The 26,544-nt window shown below is 41.7% G+C and overlaps 1 protein-coding gene across 18 annotated transcripts in view; it reads right to left on the bottom strand.

Annotated features, from left to right (window-relative positions):
* LOC111075401 (disintegrin and metalloproteinase domain-containing protein 11) overlaps positions 1 to 26,544 on the bottom strand; it is a 264,670-nt gene that overhangs the window by 216,213 nt on the left and 21,913 nt on the right. For all 18 annotated transcript variants that reach the window (XM_022368691.2, XM_022368693.2, XM_022368692.2 and 15 more), the window contains exon 3: positions 21,780 to 21,830. In XM_022368691.2, coding sequence (XP_022224383.1) covers positions 21,780 to 21,830 — 51 coding nt within the window. The remainder of the gene's footprint in view (positions 1 to 21,779; positions 21,831 to 26,544) is intronic.

Raw genomic sequence — 26,544 nt, 5'->3', positions numbered from 1 at the left:
GTACCGCTTTGCCGGGCGGTGTTATTTATCGTGGTGGTGCGGCTCTCTTCTGCCGTGCCTTGTATTCCTCAATTGTGAGCCTCTTGGGGCCCGACTCGGGGTACTGTTCCAGTACTTCCTCTATTCTTAGTGGGTCTCTCTGGGTTGATGGACTCCCAGCCAAGAATTGAACCTCGGCTTCAGACGTCATGTGAGGAATATTTGGTTTTATATATTTTGCTTTTTGGTTTTGTTTCGTTTCTAGCTAGTTCATAAGGGGCTACCTCCATGTGATCGTCACTGTCAACCTGTCATTGATTTGCAAGGACGTTGTTTTTGTTTCCAACGTCCTGCGACTGTTGGTTGACAAAAAAATTTTGGGACGTGACAAGGACAAGCCTTGTATATTTTATTTATTTTTGCACTGCCATCTGGCGATAAACGCCGCTGATGCCAATAAAAAATTATTTTATTAGTCTCCTGGAATCTTCTGATTCCTCCTGGAATCTTCAGATTGCTCCTGGCAAGATCGCCATGTAATATGTATACGAACGCGCTTGGCAAGTTCCGTTTTATTAATGAATCGTTATTGATTTAAAATTTATATTTAGACAGAAATCATAAAGGCGAGTTGCCCCCATGCAGGTGTATTGACGTGGGAAACAAAGCCTCGTTACGTAAGGCTCCCACGGTCAATATGCTATGATGCGTCGGATTTCGGACGGCGGCGGTAGCTGCCCAATGCCCGTTACGCAAGGTTCTTGGTCTGGATGCAGACGCATCACTTTTGGGCAATGCCAGCGACCGCCGCTGGCCCGCGTCATATTGCAATTTGTCTCTAGAGTGGTGCTAAAATTGATTAGCCCAAACACACTGCATGAATATACTACACCATAATGCACGGCAGGTCCGTCCCATCGCCTCATTTGGAATTGAGCTCTAGAAAATAGTTCAGTTGGTTCCAGGCAAAGATTATTGGACTCTTCTTCAGAGCGAGCGCCAGATATCGCACCATCTTTTTCCAAGTCATGGTGATGAATTGAAAGGTTATATTCAGGGAACTGTGGTCATCCAACCCGCAGAATTTGGCAAGGAAAACATTTCGGGGAGTCTTATACGTTTGCATTTCATCTAAGGAAGTAGCGCCTGAACCCATCAACGAAACGCGTTTAATTCGTTAGAAAGCTTCAAAGACGACCCAAAGCGAGTTTTCTGAACTGTTGGTAATCCTGGTAGCAGTTTGATTTGCTCAACACAGAGAAGCTTCAAAAGCTATTTTGCAACAATCAGCAGATCGATGGCCTGAGGTATTTGAAATTCTGGATCGGCGAGTGGCAGGTTTTCGGGAATCTTCCTGTTGCAAATCTTCATGCTGTGGCTTGGCTGGCGAACGGTGATACTAGGGACGATAACAACAGTGATGGTAGTCGAGTATGTAAACGAGTGAGAGTGAAGGATCAATTTGACGGATACACCATCGGTAACGAAGCTGGAATCGCCTATTCCAGAAACTTTAGTGGACGCCAGCAGCGCTCGGCAATGAACGAAAGCTCCAGAACGAGCCTACTAGGACGGTGACAGTGTGCAATAGTAAATCATCATTGCTGAGATCCTGGGCAACAAAAGTAGTAGACGAAGAAGCTACAGGAGAGGGTTTAGTGGCATGCTTAGAAGGCGTAGACGGAGAGGGTGAAATAGAGGGTGTGAGTGATATGATGCGACGGCGTATACGACGACGGGGTATCGGGTGGCATTGACTGCCCATGGACTGCAGTAGCTTCAGGGCTACTGAAATGCAGGAGAGTATGATGGCTACCCCCGCAGGTACGACAGTCGCTCGAGATGCATTGAGTCGATCGATGCCCTGTTTTAAGATATGCGGGGAACAGAGCTTTAAACTTTGGGCAGTAATTGATTTCGTGGACATGGTCATTGCACAGCAAGCATCCTGATAGTTTGATAGGTTTCTTACTCCTGTGCACCTGACTGGTCGGCGCATAGGTTGCCATAGCGAAATCCACGGTTCCCAATGTCCGGCATCGCTGTTCCAAGAACGAGGCTATAGATTCCCTCGAAGGAATGAGATTGACAAATGCCGTATCCTCTAAGCCTTCCTTCCACTTTGCTTGACTCGCCGGATCCAGTTTCCGGAAAAGTACGATGATGCATGCATCGATCTGCGCAGCAGTACCCCAAGTCTGCAACGCTCTCATATGAGCGTTGAACTTGTCCGAAATTTCAAGAAGCATGTTCCACAGCCTGAAGCCCCAGGATCTCAGCATGGTGTTAATGTACATTGTGTAGTTCATATAACGACTAAATATCGCGCTGGGAAACCCGACATTATTCCTACCAAAATTGTCTACAAACAGCCTCCAGAAAGCGAACTTAAATATATTTTTGTAAATTTTATGACTCTAAAAGCTTAAATAAATTATCACTAGGATGCATAATCGACCTAATTAAAACATTTACTATTCTAAACTGACAAACAAAATACCTGACATATCTTTTACATATACGGATAAAATTCCGACTGGAGATTTTAGCTGCGATATCCTTAGACAAAGACACTTGACAGGAAATATGGATATTAGGACTGAGCTTGGCAATCTGTACAGTGACCACACACTATACAAAAACTCATACTTGACTTTTTTTTGTGAATGTTAAAACAAACATTAATGTTATGCAACCAACTGTCAGTACCTATTCAAAACATGACTTATTACACTACTCGACAAAATCGAACTTTTTTTCCTCAACGATCCAAACCGAATTTTTCTGTTAGATATGGGACTTTAACATTTTTTAAAGAATTATGATTTATTTCTATGGCAGTACTTTTTTTTGAAGAATTTTTTGATAATTTTCTGATAATTTTTTTAAAACTTTTTTTAGAGGTAGTGCATTTTTTTCACATTACTCTAGTATCTAAAGTCTGGTTGTAAAGAACTTTGCTATTTTGAAAAGATAATTAAAAATAGAAGTTAATCCCATATACTTTGTTATTTCAGCTGAAATTTTTTTTGATTTGTTCCCAATTGGCAGTTGACCCTGCATCTTTCCAAAAGGTATTTTTTGTTCATTTTTTAGGTTTGATTAACGAGTTTTAGCTCCAAAGTTTCACCATAGATTTTAATAAGCAATACCTTAAACGAGGACTAATTAATGCATATGTACAAAAAAAAAAAAGAGGACACTGGATATAATTTTTTCCGACTTTTCCTGAGTTTTTAATGTCAAAATATCGTAAAAAAATACCGCACAAAAATCATAATTTTTGCATTTCAGTGCAGGTTGCCTTTCCCAGCCGGTAAGCTGAAATCACAAAGTGCTTGGGCCTTAACTTCTAGCTGTTTAATTATCTTTTCAAAATAGCAAAGTTCTTTACAACCAGACGTAAGATTTTAGAGCGGTGATGGGCACGAAAACTAACGGAAAGAGCCAGCCAGAAAAAACAAAGAAAAAAACCCCGTCGCGACGCTTCGCAGTCATAAGCCAGACAGAATGGGCGAACAAAGTGAATACACTTTGTTGTTGCTCTGATTTTCATGTGCGTAGCCCAAGACACATGATGTGTGGTTGCAATCTCGAGATCGCGCCTTCGAAGCATTTTTGCCGTCTCTTTGACGCCAAATTTCTGTGGCATTGTTTTTGTTAAAATTCACGGATCGCCGAACGTGAGCCACGACCGTCTGAGTCGACTTGCTGGCGCCTCCCGAAAAACATTTCGGAAAGAGTCACGGCGTGCCCATCTCTGTTTTAGAGTTATGTGAAAAAAAGAAGCGCCTGTACGCAAAAAAAATAGAGGACTAATAGAGGATCCATGGCTCTAGACATGGCTCGTCACAAGCAGCGGAGTAGCAGCAGATCTACGCTGTGCGGAAACAAACTAACATACGAAACCTGGTGCCGGCCACAGTTTTTTACAAATAGTGGTACGTCAGCACCTTCGGACAAATAAAAAAACTATGGCAAAAAAGAAAAAAAGAAGCGCCTGTACACAAAAAAGTAGCAGCAGATCTACGCTGTGCGGAAACAAACTAACATACAGCATACAGTCAACGAAGCCTGGTGCCGGCCACAGTTTTTTACAAATAGCGGTGCGTCAGCACCTTCGGACAAATAAAATAAGCTATGGCAAAAACCCACCAAATTACCCACATTAAGATCTCTAAACGCTGCACAAAAAAAACGCCCCACCTCTTGCAATATTTCGCAATCAGCGAAGACAGTTCGAAACTCTCGGTCACCCACTTCTTGGCTTTCATTCAGCTATCACCTTTTGCGATGCAGAGTTTTGCTAACCTCATTTCCAAACCCAATTCCCCCCTGCAGCCCGCACCTACTGCGATGCAGTCTCAGCAGTACACTTTCTCAACCTCACCGACCCACTAGCCAATTGTCAACGAAGCACCAAGCACCAATAATCATAGGTTAGCAACAAGTAATTATTTCCGGGTCAAAGACAGACCGTGGAAAATCACGGTCTTAGGTGCGATCGCCAGCTGCTTAAAAAGCCCAAGCGCAGCCAAAAAGGCAGGCAGTCCATCAGCCCAAACCCAAGCCACTGTACTAGGCAGTCCAACAGCCCGAACCCAAAAGGCTGTACTACGCAGTCCACCAGCCCGCAGCACAAGTAGCAAGACAAGCAGATTCAAATTTTAAACAAACCAAGACAATAAAAGCATTCAAAATAATAAACAAAATGACAGAAGTTATCGAGTCATCAAAATTCCCACCTTGCTTACTGCTCTTCGGTCATTTCAAGGCCAGCCCTGAACCTTAAGTTTCGGCAGATCTACAAATTTCTTGTAGAGGACCCTAGACAGGCTGACGCATTTTCCAGCCTGAAATAAGGTATCTTACAAGTGGCTCCCGAGCAGGGACTTTTGGTAACTTTAAGACGACTTTAAGGAATCTTTGAGAACACCTTAACACGGAGCTTTGTGGAGTAAAGACCCACGGCCACCGAAAGAGAATAGGCTAGCGAGGACCAATACTCGTCAAGCACCAAACCCGCGCCCACGCAAAATCCGGACGCTAACAAGTAGTGCCGCAATGCCGATGCTACGAGTGTCGAACGAAAGTGCAACCGTACAGAAGTACTACAAACCAAACGTAAGTCAGTGCCACTAACTGCAGAAATACAAGCCCACGGAGACGGCCAACCCGATGAATTTTTCCCTGAGGGACACCATACCAATCCAGGGGTCACCACCAGCTGTATTTACAAACTCCGTCGGGACGAGCTGGAATTCCTTGCCGAGGAATTCGGATTTGGCAACGAAGGAACGGTCGAGGAGCGACGAAAGAGATTCGCCGCATTAGTCGCCGGAACACTCTCGCAGGACGCTGGGTTCGACTAGGAGGCCTCGAACGGCAATACGCCAAACCAGCAGGACGCTCCAGGTCACCCATGGCCACCACTCCTGGGCCCTCTGACCAGCGGAAAATGGACCCAAAAGCCGGGTTGCAAGTCCCCACCGCGGCCGAATACAGCACTCCGGGCCCAACACGCATCGTAACGCCAGCCGATTTGCCCAGCCCTCCAGTTACAGAGGCCAGCCATCGACCCTTCAATAGATGGTCGCCACCACAGCCACACCGCTCACATCGCGGAACAGATTCGGAAATGGGGAGTCAGGTTCGACGGACGGGACGACTCAAAAGCGTTTCTGGAACTACTCGAAGACATGCGCTCTCGGCTGCCTAGGGCCATGACAGACCATGACAGCCAACTGCAAGGCAGATACTGGGCATATTTTTGGACGTTCTTCTTGCCGCCACGGTATTTTGAACAATTGGATCCGGGCCCGCAAGCAATCGGTAGGGGAATTGTTCAAGGATTACCTCATCGAGATACGTCTACTCATGCACCATGCCGGCTACGACGCAGCCAAGGAGCTGAACAGAATCTATGACAACGCCCTGCCAGCATACCAGATGTATGTGAGGCGATACGAACTACAAAGCTTGGCACAGCTCTCACTGTTGGCCACCGAGTTCGAGAGCATCCAAGCGCGGACCATCCCGACCACTTTCGCACCCCCGCGGAACTCACCAAGATACGCAAAGCCGGCTTCAGCGCAGAGGAATTGCGACTCGCACCAGACGCCATTTCTGAGTCCCCATTGGGAATCGACAGACACACCAGGGAGACCGCCAGCACATCCAAACAGTATGGAGAATCCCGATGTAGCCCATCACATGATCACGACCCCCATCGCCAACAAACGCGCGAAGCGAGGCAAACGGCATACGACTGCCATAGTCCCTCCATCCTATTCTGCTGGGAATGTGGAAAACGCGGCACACGGACCGTCGCTTTCTGCCGCCGAAACACGTCGGGAAACGACATGCGTCCCCAACTGACACGGGATCAGCCGGGAACGACGCCTCCTCCGACCCGCGGCTAAAGAACTCCCTACACGTGAGCAACGACCGGATAGTGGCGATGGTGACCATAGGAGGACACGCAACGAAGCCACAATCGACACCGGGGTATCCAAAAGCTTCATCAGCGCAAACCTCGCCCGTCAACTAGACAACAAACCCAAGCTGCAAGATGCATGCGTTCGCATACGCCTGTCCGATGGCTCGGTCAGAGAGATCACCAAAATTCTACGGGGCCCCATCAAGCTGGACCAACGAGAGGTACAAAAATCGCTCCTGGTTCTGCCAAATATGTTGGGAGAAATTATTTTCGGAATGTAATTCCTATGTGCCACCGAAACGACGATCCAATGCGACACCACCAACAACACCGCCAACAATCGAACTAATATCCATAGAGCCTCCCCCCGCCGGAAACCAGGACGATGACCCCACAAAACATCGACCGACATTCATGCACCAGTCTAGAGATAGTACCACCAAAGTATTCCACCAGATCTACGAAACTACTCTACCCACGTCCAACGCCAGCACTATCATCGCCCACATAAGCGACAACCACCGGAGGATCGAACCGTCCAGCACATTCGACAGACCCATCCTGCCGAAAGACCAGAATAAAACCTTTGACCCCGGAGTCACCGAACCCACCGAAGACGATCCAGAACTGCCCACGGATCCTTGGCCCCCCACATAGCACCGCACATTCGAGAATGCCAGGATAAAGACCTACCAAAGTTTTCTAATCTCCACGGGACCTAAAACATCGCCGAGCAAACCATCGTGGCTCTAGCCATGGCTCGTCACAAGCAGCGGAGTGGCAGCAGATCTGCGATGCAGTCTCAGCAAAACGCTTCCTCAACCCCACTGACCCACTAGCCAATTGTCAACGAAGCACCAAGCACCAATAATCATAGGTTAGCAACAAGTAATTATTTCCGGGTCAAAGACAGACCGTGGAAAATCACGGTCTTAGGTGCGATCGCCAGCTGCTTAAAAAGCCCAAGCGCAGCCAAAAAGGCAGGCAGTCCATCAGCCCAAACCCAAGCCACTGTACTAGGCAGTCCAACAGCCCAAACCCAAAAGGCTGTACTACGCAGTCCACCAGCCCGCAGCACAAGTAGCAAGACAAGCAGATTCAAATTTTAAACAAACCAAGACAATAAAAGCATTCAAAATAATAAACAAAATGACAGAAGTTATCGAGTCATCAAAATTCCCACCTTGCTTACTGCTCTTCGGTCATTTCAAGGCCAGCCCTGAACCTTAAGTTTCGGCAGATCTACAAATTTCTTGTAGGGGACCCTAGACAGGCTGACGCATTTTCCAGCCTGAAATAAGGTATCTTACAAGTGGCTCCCGAGCAGGGACTTTTGGTAACTTTAAGACGACTTTAAGGAATCTTTGAGAACACCTTAACACGGAGCTTTGTGGAGTAAAGACCCACGGCCACCGAAAGAGAATAGGCTAGCGAGGACCAATACTCGTCAAGCACCAAACCCGCGCCCACGCAAAATCCGGACGCTAACAAGTAGTGCCGCAATGCCGATGCTACGAGTGTCGAACGAAAGTGCAACCGTACAGAAGTACTACAAACCAAACGTAAGTCAGTGCCACTAACTGCAGAAATACAAGCCCACGGAGACGGCCAACCCGATGAATTTTTCCCTGAGGGACACCATACCAATCCAGGGGTCACCACCAGCTGTATTTACAAACTCCGTCGGGACGAGCTGGAATTCCTTGCCGAGGAATTCGGATTTGGCAACGAAGGAAAGGTCGAGGAGCGACGAAAGAGATTCGCCGCATTAGTCGCCGGAACACTCTCGCAGGACGCTGGGTTCGACTAGGAGGCCTCGAACGGCAATACGCCAAACCAGCAGGACGCTCCAGGTCACCCATGGCCACCACTCCTGGGCCCTCTGACCAGCGGAAAATGGACCCAAAAGCCGGGTTGCAAGTCCCCACCGCGGCCGAATACAGCACTCCGGGCCCAACACGCATCGTAACGCCAGCCGATTTGCCCAGCCCTCCAGTTACAGAGGCCAGCCATCGACCCTTCAATAGATGGTCGCCACCACAGCCACACCGCTCACATCGCGGAACAGATTCGGAAATGGGGAGTCAGGTTCGACGGACGGGACGACTCAAAAGCGTTTCTGGAACTACTCGAAGACATGCGCTCTCGGCTGCCTAGGGCCATGACAGACCATGACAGCCAACTGCAAGGCAGATACTGGGCATATTTTTGGACGTTCTTCTTTGCCGCCACGGTATTTTGAACAATTGGATCCGGGCCCGCAAGCAATCGGTAGGGGAATTGTTCAAGGATTACCTCATCGAGATACGTCTACTCATGCACCATGCCGGCTACGACGCAGCCAAGGAGCTGAACAGAATCTATGACAACGCCCTGCCAGCATACCAGATGTATGTGAGGCGATACGAACTACAAAGCTTGGCACAGCTCTCACTGTTGGCCACCGAGTTCGAGAGCATCCAAGCGTTGACCATCCCGACCACTTTCGCACCCCCGCGGAACTCACCAAGATACGCAAAGCCGGCTTCAGCGCAGAGGAATTGCGACTCGCACCAGACGCCATTTCTGAGTCCCCATTGGGAATCGACAGACACACCAGGGAGACCGCCAGCACATCCAAACAGTATGGAGAATCCCGATGTAGCCCATCACATGATCACGACCCCCATCGCCAACAAACGCGCGAAGCGAGGCAAACGGCATACGACTGCCATAGTCCCTCGATCCTATTCTGCTGGGAATGTGGAAAACGCGGCACACGGACCGTCGCTTTCTGCCGCCGAAACACGTCGGGAAACGACATGCGTCCCCAACTGACACGGGATCAGCCGGGAACGACGCCTCCTCCGACCCGCGGCTAAAGAACTCCCTACACGTGAGCAACGACCGGATAGTGGCGATGGTGACCATAGGAGGACACGCAACGAAGCCACAATCGACACCGGGGTATCCAAAAGCTTCATCAGCGCAAACCTCGCCCGTCAACTAGACAACAAACCCAAGCTGCAAGATGCATGCGTCCGCATACGCCTGTCCGATGGCTCGGTCAGAGAGATCACCAAAATTCTACGGGGCCCCATCAAGCTGGACCAACGAGAGGTACAAAAATCGCTCCTGGTTCTGCCAAATATGTTGGGAGAAATTATTTTCGGAATGTAATTCCTATGTGCCACCGAAACGACGATCCAATGCGACACCACCAACAACACCGCCAACAATCGAACTAATATCCATAGAGCCTCCCCGCCGGAAACCAGGACGATGACCCCACAAAACATCGACCGACATTCATGCACCAGTCTAGAGATAGTACCACCAAAGTATTCCACCAGATCTACGAAACTACTCTACCCACGTCCAACGCCAGCACTATCATCGCCCACATAAGCGACAACCACCGGAGGATCGAACCGTCCAGCACATTCGACAGACCCATCCTGCCGAAAGACCAGAATAAAACCTTTGACCCCGGAGTCACCGAACCCACCGAAGACGATCCAGAACTGCCCACGGATCCTTGGCCCCCCGACATAGCACCGCACATTCGAGAATGCCAGGATAAAGACCTACCAAAGTTTTCTAATCTCCACGGGACCTAAAACATCGCCGAGCAAACCATCGTGGCTCTAGCCATGGCTCGTCACAAGCAGCGGAGTGGCAGCAGATCTGCGATGCAGTCTCAGCAAAACGCTTCCTCAACCCCACTGACCCACTAGCCAATTATCAACGAAGCACCAAGCTTAGACCCACTTACCACGCCCCACAAATATTGTCACCCAATAATCATAAGTTAGCAATAAGTAATTATTTCCGGGTCAAAGACAGACCGTGGAAAATCACGGTCTTAGGTGCGATCGCCAGCTGTTTAAAAAGCCCAAGCTCGGCCAAAGAGGCAGGCATCCCATCAGCCCGAACGCAAGACACTGCACTAGGCAGTCCAACAGCCCGAACCCAAGAGGCTGTACTACGCAGTCCACCAGCCCGCAGCACAAGTGGCAAGACAAGCAAGCTCAAATTGCAAACAAACCAAGACAATAAAAGCACTAAACATAATAAACAAAACGACAGAAGTTATCGAGTCATCAAATTTCCCACCTTGCCTACTGCTCTTTCGGTCATTTCAAGGCCAGCCTCGCACCTTAAGTTCCAGCAGATCTACAAATTTCTTGTAGAGGACACTGGACAGGCTGATGCATATCCCAGCCTGAACTAAGGTATCTTACAATATTTCCCAGACGGTAAGCTGAAATCACAAAGCGTTTAGGCTAAGCTTTTAGCTGTTTTAATTATCTTTTAAAAATAGTTATTTGCAACCAGACGTAAGATACTAGAGCTATGTGAAAAAAACAAGCGCTACCTCTGAAAAAAGCTTTTAAAAAAATACCAGTTTTCAAAAATTCTTCAAAAAAAAGTTCTGCCATAGAAAAAAAAAAAATATTATCAAACCATTTCTAAGCCCCAAATCTTTAAGAAAGAGTTCGTTTTGTTCCTTGAGGAAAAATCGTGTTGACTAGTGTTATCGGAGGCGCTGTCAATCAAATATACGAACGACAAGGAAAACAAGAGTTTACATATCACAAAAGCTGTTTCGAAGGCAAGCCCGATTAGACTTGAAATGATAAACAAGAGCATCGTCACGCCGCCAAATTCACAACCAAGGCCGTACACCGTTGAAGAGGCTTTGGCATTGTTTATGGACTTGGGAATGTCTAAGGACAAATATTCGATATTGCGACATTCCTTGAAGCAGCATAATGTCCACGTTCTGCCAGGATATAAACAAATTGTAGAAGCTAAAAAGAAGGCAAGACTGGCTCCACACGTGACGGAGGTATCAGCGGAAGTAAAACTGCAAGACCACACTGCGAAACGGCTCATAGAAAGCTTACCTTACGTTCAGATTGAGAGTCTTCCGCGAAATCTCACATTGATCAGCAAGTGGGGATGTGATGGATCTTCAGGACAAAGTGCATATAAGCAAATAATAGAAACGGATGATAAATCCATTACAGACGGGGCTTCTCTTGTCCCCCTCAGGCTAAAATCGGATTTCAGAACATTGGAAAAATCTCCGACCTTCGTCTGCTCACTATTGCCACCCGATATTATTTAAATACGCCAAGGAATCTTCAGAGTTGATAAAGTCTACAGTGACTGATATTCAGGGGTGCCACAGACTGTCAAACCGATCGAATTCCAACTGAGTTGGTTTGCTAGGTGCAACAGCATGCTGTCTCGGTTGCTTTTTAAAATCTGTAGTATTATGGCTAGAGATTTGCTTAAATTCACTGCTCAAACACATTTTACTCAAAGAATATGTTACAGTTTTGGAAAGTTTTTTAAATTTGTGATATATCTGCATTAGAACAATTTGAGAATTCACTTGGTTTAAGTCCTTTATTTACATTTTACGAAATCTCTAGTCAAATCTCTAGTAGAATTGCCATTCGGTGTCGACGTCCAAAACCAACTGAAAGGTAAATCTGGCCACCTAGTTTTTCTGACAATTAAATTTTTTTCGGAGTGCTAAATTCGAATGATATTATTCATTTAATGTTTTTAAATTAGAGATAAAAAAGAACTTAAGTTTACATCATTTAAATTTCCAGCCGTGGCAAAATATGTGCGTAAATAATGCCGCTCCAATTATTTATATTAGCTGGCAACCCCAAGTGTGTTATCGTGTGTTAACGTCAATGTCAAAAAGGAAAATAGGTCGCTCTTGCTGCGGCGACTGACATTTTTCTATAAAATTTGTTCAATTTAGAATGCAAGTAATTGACGTGACGTTCAATTTGTAATGCAATTTATAATGCAGTCACAGACAACCGCAAAAAAAAAACTTTGTCAGGGTTGTCACTTCAATTGAGCGGGCAAAAAATTTAAATTTTGTTGTTAATAAAATACTCAAAGGTATGAGCGAAGAGTGGCCAATGCAAAAGTAGTTTTGGGTAACTTTATACAAAACAATCCTTCTCAGATCCCTAATGAAAGACCAGCATTTCACAAAATTATTTTTGAAAGACTACAACTCTGAGCGACAATTCTCATTGTTGCGTGTTAACTCCGAAACAAGTTTTCGAAAAATGAAATCACTAGATATCCTGTCGCACCTACGGTTTTTTCGGTTGATTTAACAAATCTCTCGAGTCAAAATCTCTAGAGATTTCTGTGGCACCCCTGATTAAGAATCAGATTGAAAATATAAAGCCAGGATTATTGGAATTCAACGATGGTCCAACTATTACTGTTGACTATGAATTTTCCCTTACTATGATCGATGGAAAAGTTCTTAACGAACTAACAAATACAAAATTGACCTTGAAATACGCTTTTTGCTAAAAAACACAAAAGGATTTTCAAAACTTGGATGATTCCTTAATTGAAGAGGAAAGTTTGGAATATGGCATTTGCACATTGCATGCAAGAATAAGATGTATGGAGCTTATTTTAAAACTTGCATATACCATCCCGCGAACGGGAGAATCTTTTGACGATAGCATGCCAGCCAAAGAGAAACATAAACACAGGAAAAAAATGATTCAAGACGAATTCTTTGCGAAACTTGGACTGAGGGTCGACTGCCCCAAATATGGATACAGCAAAAATAACTGGAGTGGATGACGGCATTATCCATAGATTGTCTGTAATTTTGAATATTTTAAGCTGCAAGGAGAAAATTAACACCCGCAAATTTGGTGAATATGCCTCAAAGACTGCAGAGTTGTTATTTGAAAAGAATCCTAACAAAAAGTAGCTTACTCCCACGTTTCATAAAATTTTGGCACACGGTCAAATTTTAATAGAACATCAGAGCCTACCCATTGAAGAGATGCCAGAGGAGGCCCAGGAAACGAGAAACAAGGATTACAAGAAATTTAGGTACATGAATACTTGTAAGATATCACGAACAAGGCAAAACCAGGATCTTTTCAACATGTTGGCAGCCTCTTCAGATCCATTTATTTAATCTATTAGATGTGTGAAATCCAAAAAAGAATTAGAAAGTATTAATTCTTCAGAAATGTTAAGATTATTAGATATTACTAACGATCCATCGAAAATAGAGGCATATTTTACAGTAAACCAAAAATAAGAACAATTGAAACAAATTATTTTTTTCTTCTTTGTAAAATCCGTTTAAGTTAAAAATTAGATGCAAAATAACTTTTCATAGTACAAAAGGCCATTCCAAATTCTTTATCGATCCAAAAAACTTGAAATTTATCATTTTACATAGGAAAAGCCTAGTACTCAGATCGAAAAAAACACCTCGCGAACAGAATCAGGGTAGATATTCGTATGAAACCGATAAGAAATATTTTACGGCAAAAACTGTTGTCTAGGCTCTAGGCAAAAAGGGCGGTATATACTGGAAAAGTATCCGAAGTATATGCTTGTTTTTTTGGTATGTTTCGACACACCTCGAAAAATATATTAATTTGATATAATTTGCCAGCAAACACGAAGCAAACATTGCAATAAGAGAAAAAAAAACAAATGAAATATTTTAATAATGAAGAAAAATAGAATCTAGCTAATGCAATATTATATGAATGAAAATTGTATGGATATTATAATTTATTATTTTTATTAATTTTCATAAATATAAAACATATATTGTTTTCAAACCATTTTTTCTTCACGGTGTCCGGCACGGGAGGCGTCGCCATCTGCTGCTGCTGATAGTAAGACACATTACCTTGCCAATAAAATATTGGGGAGCCCAGGATATGACTGGGGAAGAGCAGCCCCAGCCGAAGAAGTGCATTTTATTAACTTTAAACAAAACCAAGCAGCTGTCTGAGCAGAGTAACCCCCAGAAACTTCCCCTTCAACTTCAAACCAACACCATATTGGGTACGCCTGATCGCAACTAAGTCGTTGATACTATATTCCTTTTCATCCTTTCTCTTTTTGTTAAAGGCTCGTTTATTCTCTTCCTGCAATGACTGAATATTGTCCCTAGCATCTTTCCTTAAACGCTCACGCTCTTCATATAGCTCATCTATGAGGGACTGCTGCACCAATTCTCTCGACTCAGCTATACCAGTTATACGCATGTCTACTCCGGTTAGCAGTTTAAATGGAGTTACTTTGGTGCTCCTAGGCTCAATGCTATTAATCATTTGCTGCACTCTACCTACGTGCTTATACCAATTACCTGGACTTTCCAAACTCGTCTTAGGCAGCATCGGTACTACTATCTTGTGTATTCTCTCGACCTGTCCATTTCCTCGAGATACGCCTGTAGTTATTAACAAATGCTGTATCTTCTGATTCTCACAGTACTCCTTGAATGAGTGTGATGTGAAAGCCGCGCCACGATCCGTTACAACTCTGAATGGGTTACCGAACGATACTGCCTGCCTCTCTAAGCAATTCACCACCTCATCTACTCCAGTACTACGTGTCGGATATAACCAAACGTATTTTGAAAATGCGTCAACAACAGCCAAAATGTGATTATATCTTTTCTTTGTAATCTCCATCGGTCCGACGTGGTCTATGTGATAGGTAACCAATGGTTTATCACCTTTATCAATGGGAGTTAAGTACCCTTCTTGTCTGCCTGCTTTGGTATTAACTAAAATACACTCCACACAACCGCCTACTACTTTGTCTACTTTATCTTTTAACTTAGGAATAAAATAAGACTTCTCTATTAAATCTTGAGTTTTCTTCACTGAAAAATGTCCTTGTCTGTGTGCAATCTGTATTATCTCCGTTTCCATTTGCGATGGAACTACTATCAACTCTCGGTTTGGGTCTTTAAACAGTACTTGATTTGCTATATAATAATCCTCGTATCCCTTATTTTCCACCAGATTCCTAATTACCTTGGTCCATTCATCTGCACACTGTGCTTCCTTAAGCCTGTGCATCATACTCTCTGTCAGCATGTAACAAGCAGTCCGGCTGAGTGCGTCTACGTGTCGCATCTTCGATCCAGAACGATGTTCTTTTGCACAGTTGTAATCTTGCAGATACATCGCCCACCTAGCTTCTCTCAATGGAACGTCTTTCTTTTTCATTGTCATCGCGAATGCGTTACAACCCGTAATGATTTTGAATTCCAGTCCTAGCACATACACACGCCATTTAGTTAAAGCCCCTATCACCGCTAGAACCTCTAGTTCGTATGAATGATAGTTTTCCTCACATGGCGTTGTTTTCTTACTCATATACATTACTGGGTGCAACTGACCATCTTCTGGGTCCTTTTGTAGTAGTACAGCTCCAAACCCCAAACCCCGCTTATCCTTCAACGAACTTTCTGAAATACGAAGTCAAATTCGTGAAATACGAAGTTAACCCAATGAATCTTTGTATAGCCTTTCTATCCTTAGGTATAGGAAAGTTTGCTACACACTGCTACCCCAAGAAATCTACCTTAGTTTTCAAAATTTGTCCTTTACTCCAGTTTATCTTTAAACCATTCTTTTCTGCTACCTCCAGCACTCTTTTAAACTTCTCTAAACCTTCCTCAACATCTATACTCGGTATAATAATATCATCCATATATACTACCGCGTCACCGTTCTGAATTAGTTCTCTAATTACCGCTACTATGAAACGGGTAAAACTTGCTGACGAATTCGAAATACCAAACGGTACAAAAAGAAACTCATATTGTCCTTTCTGTGTTACAAACGCTGTATACTTTTGAGACTGTTCTTCGACCGGTACGTGGAAATAACCGTTTTTTAAATCTAATGTAGTAAAAATCAAAGCTCCTTGCAATTTGTTGATAACATCCTGCATCTGTAACATCGGAAAGTTATCCCGCACTATTTTCTCGTTCAACTTGCGATAATCGCAGCATAAACGTTTCTGCCCATTTTTCTTTGGCACTAATACAATCGGAGAGGCATATTCCGATGTACTGGGCTTGATTATCCCTTGCGTCAACCACTCGTTGACCTGCTCGTCTACTATGTTCTGCTCGCTATAAGCTATACGACTGGGATGCTGATACACAGGTATGTCATCGGTTAGCACAATTTTCATCTCAATAGGGCACTGTACATCTCGCCTTGGCTTGTATTCCTCAATTATATTTCTTATTTGACCTCTCTGTGAATAGGGCAAATGCGACAAATCAATATCAATGGTCTCATTCTGCTCAAAACTCAGCATACACAAACTCCTAAACTCATTAATCAACTCTTTGCATGAATTAACATCTTCTTTCTTATCTGCATGTTCCTGAACATTTCCTGCAGCACTCAATTTACTTTCTGATCTGAGAACAAAGGACGTGCCATCCCTTGTCACCTTCATGTCTACACTCTCTAGAAGAGTTCTACCCAAGATAGCATCAAAGGCCATGTCTTCGTCCGCAATCACATGAAATTCTACTATTAAGTCAATATCATCAATATGTACAGGTATGGTGATGCTTCAAAGAGTTATAATTTGAATTTCACCAATTTCTGTTAGACATTTTTCACGTCCTGCCAATCTTTCTTTACCGATCTTCAAAAACACACTTCTGCGTAATAGACACAAGTCGGCACCTGTATCGACTAGTCCTTTAAACGCTACTCTTCCATACCTCACCGATTTCAACTCTAATCCGGAAGACGTGAACGTGCTTGATGGCTTAGTCATACCTTTCTCCAGAACTAGATTGGTTGCCTTTTCCTGTCTAACTGTCATCTCGACCTTGAATTGAGCAGCCCTATGTCCCAACTGGTTGCACCTAAAACACCTGTTATCTTTCTTTGGACAATCCCGTTTAATGTGCGAGTCATCCCCGCAATTATAACACTTTTTAAACTTTTCAGCACCTTTCACTAACTGTTTATCTCCTTTGTTGAAGTGTGAGTCAAACTTCCCTTGCAGTCTCATTGACCCTGAGATCTTCTGGTATGCCTCGATTTGCACCCTTAACTGCCACATACTCCTAGCCTGATGTAGTAAAGCCTTATTTGCATTAGAATCTGAAATCCCATTACCAAATATTCGATTAAGCTTTCGTCCTCCATATCGATCGGCTTTGCCAACTCCATCAGAGCGTACAGATACTCGTGCAACGTTTCGTTCTTTTTCTTCTGCCGTTTCCCTAGTCTACGATGTACCTCCGCTGATGACACCCTCACACCAAATTCGTCGATCAATGCACTCTTCAAATCATTCCAATCACGAATATCGCGCTGACTCCTTACAAACAACTTTGCTGCCCCACTGAGCAATTGTTTTGCATAAATAAACACCTGCAATTTGTTCCATTCCACCGTCAGCGCAAACTCTTCAAGTTCTTCTATCCATTGATTTACGTCTGGCGAGCTTACACCTGAAAACTGCGACACACTGCCTTCTACATCTTTCAATGTAAACCAGGATCGACCTGAACTAACCATGTCTGCTTGACGTCTTGGACCCGATCCACTTGGATTTTCATCTCGCCTTTCCCTTCTACCCTGCTGTGCAGTATTCGAATCTGCCGTCGTAAAAGATAATACTTCATTAACGTCATCTTGGATCTCTTCTTCATCACTTCATCGTTATTCTGATTTGTCGGAATACCATAGTGAGCCAGCAGTCTGTCTTGCAGCTCAGCTTACCTTCCGTTTCTGTTTAAACCTATTTCGGCCAATTTTGCACGTAACCCTGCCACAGCCAATGCCAAAATCTCGTCTCTATTCATTTTTACAAACTTTTACAACAATATGAAAGAATAAGAAATGGATCTATGCCGTTCGCTCGGCTAAATACAGTTTGAGAATCTCAGCGCTTCTTAGACCTTAATACTTAACAGGTTCCGTTCCTCAAACTTTATGTTAATTATTATGTTATTTTATTGAACATGCAAACTTAACACTATGTTAAATGACTCTGTTAAACAACAGCACAATTGCCAAATGCAATCTGTTATTCTTCCATTCTTCCTATTATTTTCCAGGTTGTTTGTCGGTTCCTCTTTGTCAGTCGAAATTCGGGATAGACTTATCTCGCTTTGGAATATTCCGCTACCACTCACCCTCACCAACCAATTCCAGAATTTTCGTCGTCCTCTCACTAACACAGCACCAGAATTGTCGTTGCCACACCAATACAGCACCGGAATTGTCGTTGGTGTCTCTCTCTCACCAACACCGCTCCAGACTTGTCGACGCCACACCAATACAGCTTTAGAATTTTCTCGTCTTCTTCTCGCCGAAATGATGCTCCTGAATTTTCCAACGCTAAGCACGTGCGGTTTGCCAGCTACTTTCCCTGATCCACGCTTTCTGCTTTGTCCAGATGTCCACCGCCAACGATCCTGCCTACTGCACGTTGCTGGTCATCCACAAATTTTCGCGTTTCCTCCAGGTTGAGTACTGCGTTCCTTTATCGCCCTCTATGCTGCTCACGTTGTTCCTCTCTATTCCGCCTGCTTCTGCTTTTACAGCTTTTGACTGCTGCGTCTCATTTCTTGCACGCACAGTCTTGCCGATTTACACGCCGTCTTTTTCTTGCAAACCTTTGGCCTTGACCAGTCGCCTTTGTCCAGCACTTGCGATCCGCCAGGTACCATCACTGCTCCAAGCCTTCCACTTTGTTCAGATGTCTACCGCCAACGATCCTGCCTAATGCACGCTGCTGAACATCCACAAAGTTTTACGTTGCCTCCAGCTTGGGTACTCGTTTATTTTTGTCGCCTTCTCTGCTGTTCCTCTCGTTCCTCCTGATTCGGTTTGCTTCGGTTTTTCTTCTCTTTGCCGTTGCTGCCTGCCGCCGTCTCGCCCACTCGCACGCTTTTCTGATATTTCTTTGCGCGCCGTAGAGTTTCGTTTGGAAATTTGTTTCCAGAATGTTCCAACCAGCTCCGAAGCGATTCAATTAATGTTCCAATATATCTTTTTAAGCACACATTCTAGTTTGATGACTTCCCGATTGTAACTGTTCAAATCTCCGGCTGAGCCTCCAAAAATTGTGGCCCTGGGTTTTCCGTAGTTGTTAGAATGATCCAGGACGATAGTGTTTATTATATTTAATGTTTGATTTTTATTATTATTAGATATTTGCTCTGGTTACAATGGGTGTATGTTTAAAACGAGGTTATAATATTGGATATAATAGAATGCTGCGCTTTTGCTTCTTGCGTGTTTTCGGGAGAAACGTTGGCACCGAACTGTCTGGCGTCGATCGTTGAACTCTTGTTCTCTTTATTCTTTCGACTGCCGCTTCTGGTCTCTCTATCTGTTACGGGCGCTGTTAGCTTAACAGACTCTGCTGCTCTCTGTGGCTTCTCACCAAATCCCACATAATATTATCGAAGATTGTCATTTGTGTTTTTTGTTGCATCAATAAAAGAATTACAGAAAAAAAAAAATTTCAAAGAGTTCGCCGAAACACTGCTGTATTCAGAAGTTCCCTCTTATTACTGCACACATACAGTTGAGAATGCCAGCACCAAACCGAGCTGTTACTGATTCGTTTGATGTAGTTTGCGTGGAGAGCAAAGTTAGTTGCAGTTAGTGCTGATTTTTTGTCATATTCCCAAGCTGACGCTTGAGCAGAATGACATTTATGATCATATAATGCGACATTGCTACCAGAAGGAAGAACAGCTCAAAAATCTAAACTCATTGTTTAGGTTTTATGCACGATGACTTATAAAAAGCGACAAATATATAAAAATTTGTTGCGACACATTATGTCACTCTGTTACAGTTGAATACAAAAGTGCGTGTCCAATTACAGAATGATCTATCGGCCGATAACTTCTCACACCAAATACTAGACATTGGGAATAGAAAGTTACCAGTGGGGCAGACAACCGGACGATGCATCATATAAAATACGATTAACACCATCGTGAAATCAGATGAAGCGGTCAATTTCACTGATCAAAACCATTTTTCCACTTCGAACCAAACAAACTTTTTTTTGATAGATTTGGGGCTTTAAAAATACTCAATGAGGCTTTTTTCCTCTAAAACACAACGTTTTTTTTAAGAATTAAAATATATGGAATTTCTTTTTGTAAGTTTTTTGTTCGTCAAACCATTTTAGCAGTTTACTACTCGACAAAACTGAATTTTTTGTCCGCTTCAAACCAAACTGACTTTTTTTCATAAATTGGGAGCTTTACATTTTTTTATTCCGCAGAACTTTTTATTTTTTTATGCTTTTTCAGAGGTAGCGCTTCATTTTTTCACATAACTTTAGTATATGACATTTTGTTGTAATAAACTTTGCCATTCTGAATAGCTAAGAAATGCATCTATAAACGAGAAGAACCGTGTGAGTCGCTTCTGGGGACGCGACTCTACTTAGTCAAACCCGTATTCAGTCAGTATATACATTTTTGAGCTTAATTTACATTGAACATTTTTTTGCTACATCTGTTTTCTACATCTACATCCACTATTTTTATTCTACATCTAACATGTAGATTATACATGTACCATTTGGATTCTACATCTCCTACGCTAGAAGGCTCACACGTACATAACGAGGCAGAGTGTGCGAGCGAGAAAGAGAATGATTAGCTTGCTTGCTGTGGCGGGGAAAGCAACTGAAAATTTCTTCATTCTGGCTATAATTATGGTCCGATCTGATTCGGCAATCTGGTAGATATGGATATTTTCTACGATACTGCGTTTTTAGTTTTATCGTATCTTTAAAATTGTGCCTGCTACAGATTTTCGTTCTTTGTAGTGGCAGATGGGGGCGGGCGAAATTTTGAAATACACTTTATCAGTGTGATATCACATGAGTCTGGAAACAAAATTTGGTTGCTCTAGCTCTTATAGTCTCTGATTACTAGGCGCTCATCAAGACGGACAGACAAACAGACGGACAGACAGACATCCGCTTTTACCACAAATACAATATACCCCGTAACTCTTTTTGAGTACGGGTATAAACACACCCACACATTTTATGATTTTAGCTTACCGCTTGGGAAATATTAAGCTTTCAAATAAAAAAAAATGTTTGTGAGGCATTTTTTTTCGAAATTTTTACTTTAAAAATAAATATCTATATCTTTAGATATCACAATAGATTTTTTTTAGCGATTTCATTTTTACCACAAATCTAACTCTTCGAGTACGGGTATAATAATTTATAAATAAATATAAATATTTACATTAAATAATTGTGTTTTCCTCGGAATCGGATGACTATCGAATCTTGGTCGCTGCCCTCCTTGTAGACATAACGGTAGTTTTGATGTATGCTGATGTTTAAAAGCTTATTAGTATATTTCTGGACTTAACTATATTCATCAAACTTTACTGTCCACCGAAGTGCAAACTTTAAATCAACGTTTATGACGAAAATTTGTTTTTTGTTCCATTTAGTAGATTGAACGAATAATTTATATTCTATAATTTTATTCTGGGTAACGTCGATAAAAACTTACCAACGGGACTTTCTTCATTCCAAAAAGAATCGTCAAGAGTATAATCTGCTTCTGTAAGAAAATATCAATATAAGTTGTCAAAATTGCATTAGCTGTGTTTTTTCCAAAACATTTTTTTTTTGGGACAGAATTTTCAATACCGGGAATCCAAAACAAACGAGAGGGAAAGGGAACATTGAACATTGGCCGCAACTGTACTTTTATACCCGTACTTAGTCAGTATATATTTGAGCTACATCTGTCTTCTACATCTACAGTGTAGATTATACATCTCCCCCGATAGAGGACGCGATAATGGTTATAGTTGTATGGTTAATTCGCTGATAGATTGCTTTTATAACAAAGAGTAGAGCACATTACTTTTTGTTGTTGCTGTACATCTCCCAAATTAAAAAAAAAAACTGCCACCACTGCACTATGGGGGAAATTCCCATTTTTCGGGTATTTAGTCATTTTCTCAAAGTATTAAAATTGGTTGTTTTTTTTTGGTAACATATTAAGAGAACTTCAAACTGTAAAGATACCAAAAATGTTATATAACATAGCACTGTTAAGTCTAACAGCTGTTAAAGTCAGCTGTTGCTGTAGAAAAGCCATTGCTTTAAGATTGCAATATTTTTGCAGCCTATTTTCAAAATGCCACTATTCAAACGCGAAACATTCTTTTTGTGAACTTTAAAAAGGATAGCAATCACACGGGTTTTAGCTACGTAATGGTTGTACTAATACTTTGTAGTTGTGGGTGTTCTATTAATATTTTGTAAAAGTAGGAAACGTTCTCAAAGCACATTTCTTGGAAATATATTTCAAGTTCGTGGAGACATAAAAAAAGTATAAGGGTTGATAAGTGTACGTGCAATTGTATGTCGTAGAGCTAATAATTTTGATTTAAAGGCAGTTTGTCTCAATGCACACTTTTGCGCACTATCTGCGAAAATTAATTATTTGCAGCGGACTTCGAGTTTTCAAACGCGCAGCTGTTTGATTTATGGCGCAAGGAAAAAGGCAAATGCAATCAAGAAAATGCGATTCTGGATTTTTTTAAGAAGAGATTTAATAAAAACATTTATGTTTTAAAACATGTGCTATATTTAAAGAGTAAAAGTCAAATTGTGTGCCGAAACTTGAATGCCAAATGGAAAAAATGCATGCGGAACAAAAAATATTTCGAAAAAATCATTAAAATTGGTTAATGAGCACAACAAAATTATACAAAAGCGACTCAAATAAGAACAATAATCGACAAATTGGTCATCCAAAGTTGGCTTACTTGTTAAAGGGGTAGGAGCTAAAAAAAACAAGCAGCAGCTCTATCAAAAACTCAAGAGAAATGTCTCTTTGTGGATTCAAGCAGCAAGCATAAAGACCTTGCCCTTCCCATCGATTTTTAAATCCTCTTATTATGTGAAATTGAAGGCCCATATCAAACTTTTGAGGATTTCGAAGATGAATTAAGAAAAAACTAAGAAAATTTCTATTAATATTAACTATTTTTTCTTTAGCTCCTGAATTTCATCAAAATGAAGTTTTTCCAAAAGTAAAACTTTATTTTTATATATAAATTTAATTTTTATTTATTTATTTAATTTGTGGGCGGTAACACGCCTACTTTTTCCAAAAATGTTTCTAGGGGTGTTCATAACATAAATAAAAAAACCGCATCGAAAAATCTTGCTTAGTTTAAAAGTTATTAATTAATACCCGAAAAATTGGAATTTTCCCCATAGTGCACTGTACACGTTCAAGAATTTCCGCTCTTATTAGGTGTATCCCGGATCTTGCATATTTGCATATTTTTAAATGATTAAGATAGCTTAATTCTGATGTCGCCAATATATATATATAATATACTATTATATGCAAACTATGCAAGAAATATGCAAAATATGCAAACATTTATATGTTAACAAATAAAAACGAGAAGGAACATGTGAGTCGCTTCTGGAGACGCGACTCTACTTATACCCGTACTCAGTCAGTATATAAATTTTTTAGCTTATAATTTATGTAGAATTTAAAAATTTTTTTAAAAATTCATTAAGTCTTCATCGCCAGCGGGCGCTTGCGTACATAACGAGGCAGAATGTGCCAGCGAGAAAGAGAATGAGTAGCGGGTCTCTTACAGTAGGAGGCGGGGGAATAAACTATATTTTCTAAAATTCTAAATAATCATAAGCTCAAAAATATATATACTGACTGAGTACGGGTATAAGTAGAGTCGCGTCCCCAGAAGCGACTCACTCGTACCTTCTCGTTTTTACTACATTTTGGAATTTTTACGTTTGTGTTTTCTACGCACCCTGGCGGAATATAAAACAATTCCATATTTTTTGAGCGGCTAGCAAAATACCATCGAATACCATTTAATACCTTCGGACGGAATCAAAAAATTTATAACAACCTAACCGACATCAGATGAAGTTCGTTTTCCTTCGCACTAAATTATTTCGAACAATCCAAAAACTGTTTTCGATGAGGATATTCTTTAACATCAGAAACAAAGGCCATTGAGGAGTAGTTTGAAGTTTCTTAGTTCTTTTTTTAAACTAAACGTAATAAGCTTTTTCGGTTTAAATTTTTTTATAAGTTGTATGTCTTTGTGATGGTTTCAGCTATTTTTTGCTACATTTTTGACGGTCCAAAAGCAAATAAATCCTGTTTTAATCACTTTTGGTACATTGGAAAGTATATTGGAAATTGTTATATGAGGGTATACGAGTATTGGTATACGGGTATTGGAAATATTCGAGCGAGCTAATTTTCTTAGCAAACTATTTTTCTCACATATAAATGCATTTCCTCTTCATCTGTTAATTGCACAATGTGCTACTTAAGCAAAAATTGCAGGTTTTTAAAACCATTCTATACATTTTTGTTGGATGCAGATCCATAGGGTTTCAGAATCCAAACGCTTTGCCGAATTTCGTTTTCAACGGTAAAGCGTAGGAATTCTAAAACACTACAATATCCTAGTTGACTATATATATATTGTGAACGTACGCTCCCACCCACGTTTTTCCCACGGAAGCAACTTTCCATGACCCCAAAAGACCACATTCTTTCCACTGAAGGGACCGCAATTTGACTTTTTTAGTAATAAGGAGGAACCTCTAGTGGGACTTCTGCTCTGTTAAATGAATTCACTACCCGACACCATTTTTCCGCTTCGTACCAAAACCAATTTTGTATACCCGCACTCAAAAAGAGTTAAGGGTATATTATATTTTTGGTATATAATAAGTATATATAATAATATATATAATATATATATATAATAATTTATGGTAAAAGTGGATGTGTGCAACGCAGAGAAGGAAACGTTTCCGACCCCATAAAGTGTATATATTTTTGATCAGCATCAATAGCCGAGTCGATATAGCCATGTTCGCCTGTCCGTCTTGATAAGCGCCTAGATCTCAGAGACTATAAGAGCTAGAGAAACCAAATTTGGTTTCCAGACTCATGTGATATCACACTGCTACAAATGTATTTCGAAATTTCGCCTTGCCCCCTTCCACCTCCACAAAGTACGAAAATCTGTAGCAGGCACAGTTTCAAAGATACCAGAAAAGTAAAAAGTATCGTAGAGAATGACCATATCTACCAGATTGCAGAATCTGAATCAGATCGGATCATAATTATAGCCAGAATGAAGAAGTTAATTTGCAGTTTCTTTACCCGCCACCGCAAGCCAGAAACACGCTACTCATTCTCCTTCTAGCTCGCACACTCTGCCGCGTTATGTACGCGAGCGCCCACTGGCGGTAAAGATGTAGAATCGAAATGGTACATGTATAATCTAAATGTTAGATGTAGAATATACATTGTAGATGTGAAAACAGATGTAGCAAAAAATGTAAAATGTAAAATTTTTTTTTTAATTTGAATTTAGTTCATACTGACTAAGTCGCGTTTCAAGAAACGACTTGCACGTTCCTTCTCGTTTTTAATAAGATTTGGGGTATTATTTTTTGTTGCAGACTTTTTTTTGAAATAATAAAAAAAACTGGTATTTTTTTTTAACTTTTTCCAGTAAATTGGCTGTAAATAACTTTGCCATTCTGAAGAGCATATTGATGCAGCTAAAATTTGACAAAAGTATTTTGTGGTAAATACTGGGAAATATTAAGCTTTCAAAATCAAATTTGTTGGTTTGTATGCGGTATTTTTCCACGAAATTTTGACTTTAAAAACTCAGGAAAAGTCGAAAAATATTTCTTGGCATGCATTTTAAGTTTTAGATAGACGCATTGATTAGCGTTGAATATGTAAACTTAAAAAACGCACTGTGTCTTCTCTATTTTTCCTTTCTGTTATGCATTATCCAGCATAAGTAAATATGTATATACGAGTCGCAATGAAGCGGCGTTCTCTCGTCTCCCTTTTTGATTTGTATTCCGTCTGCCTTTGACGGACATCTTTTTGCTCTTCATATTTAGTCACAAATAAATACCACAACGAATAGGTTATGGGCCCAGAATTTCTGTGTGCGGCGGTTGAAAGTGATTTTTCTGACTTTCTGAAATTGTGACTCGATCGATTGCGAAAATGGGTTCGTCTTTCCATTCAATCGATAAGCTCGACAATGAGAATTATAGTGCGTGGCTAAACCAAATGAAAAGCGTGCTAATACACTCTGAGTTGTGGTCAGTAGTGTGCGGTCGAGAAGTGAAAAATGAAGAAGATAATGATGCGCAGAAGGCACAGTTTGATTTAAGAGACCAGAAATACTCGCAAATTTTGCCATGTATCTAACCATCGCAGA

Source organism: Drosophila obscura, unplaced genomic scaffold, assembly GCF_018151105.1.
Source record: "Drosophila obscura isolate BZ-5 IFL unplaced genomic scaffold, ASM1815110v1 contig_87, whole genome shotgun sequence".
Taxonomy (NCBI): Eukaryota; Metazoa; Arthropoda; class Insecta; order Diptera; family Drosophilidae; genus Drosophila; species Drosophila obscura.
Note: the sequence above shows the minus strand (reverse complement) of the source record. Positions and strands in the feature narration are given on the sequence as shown.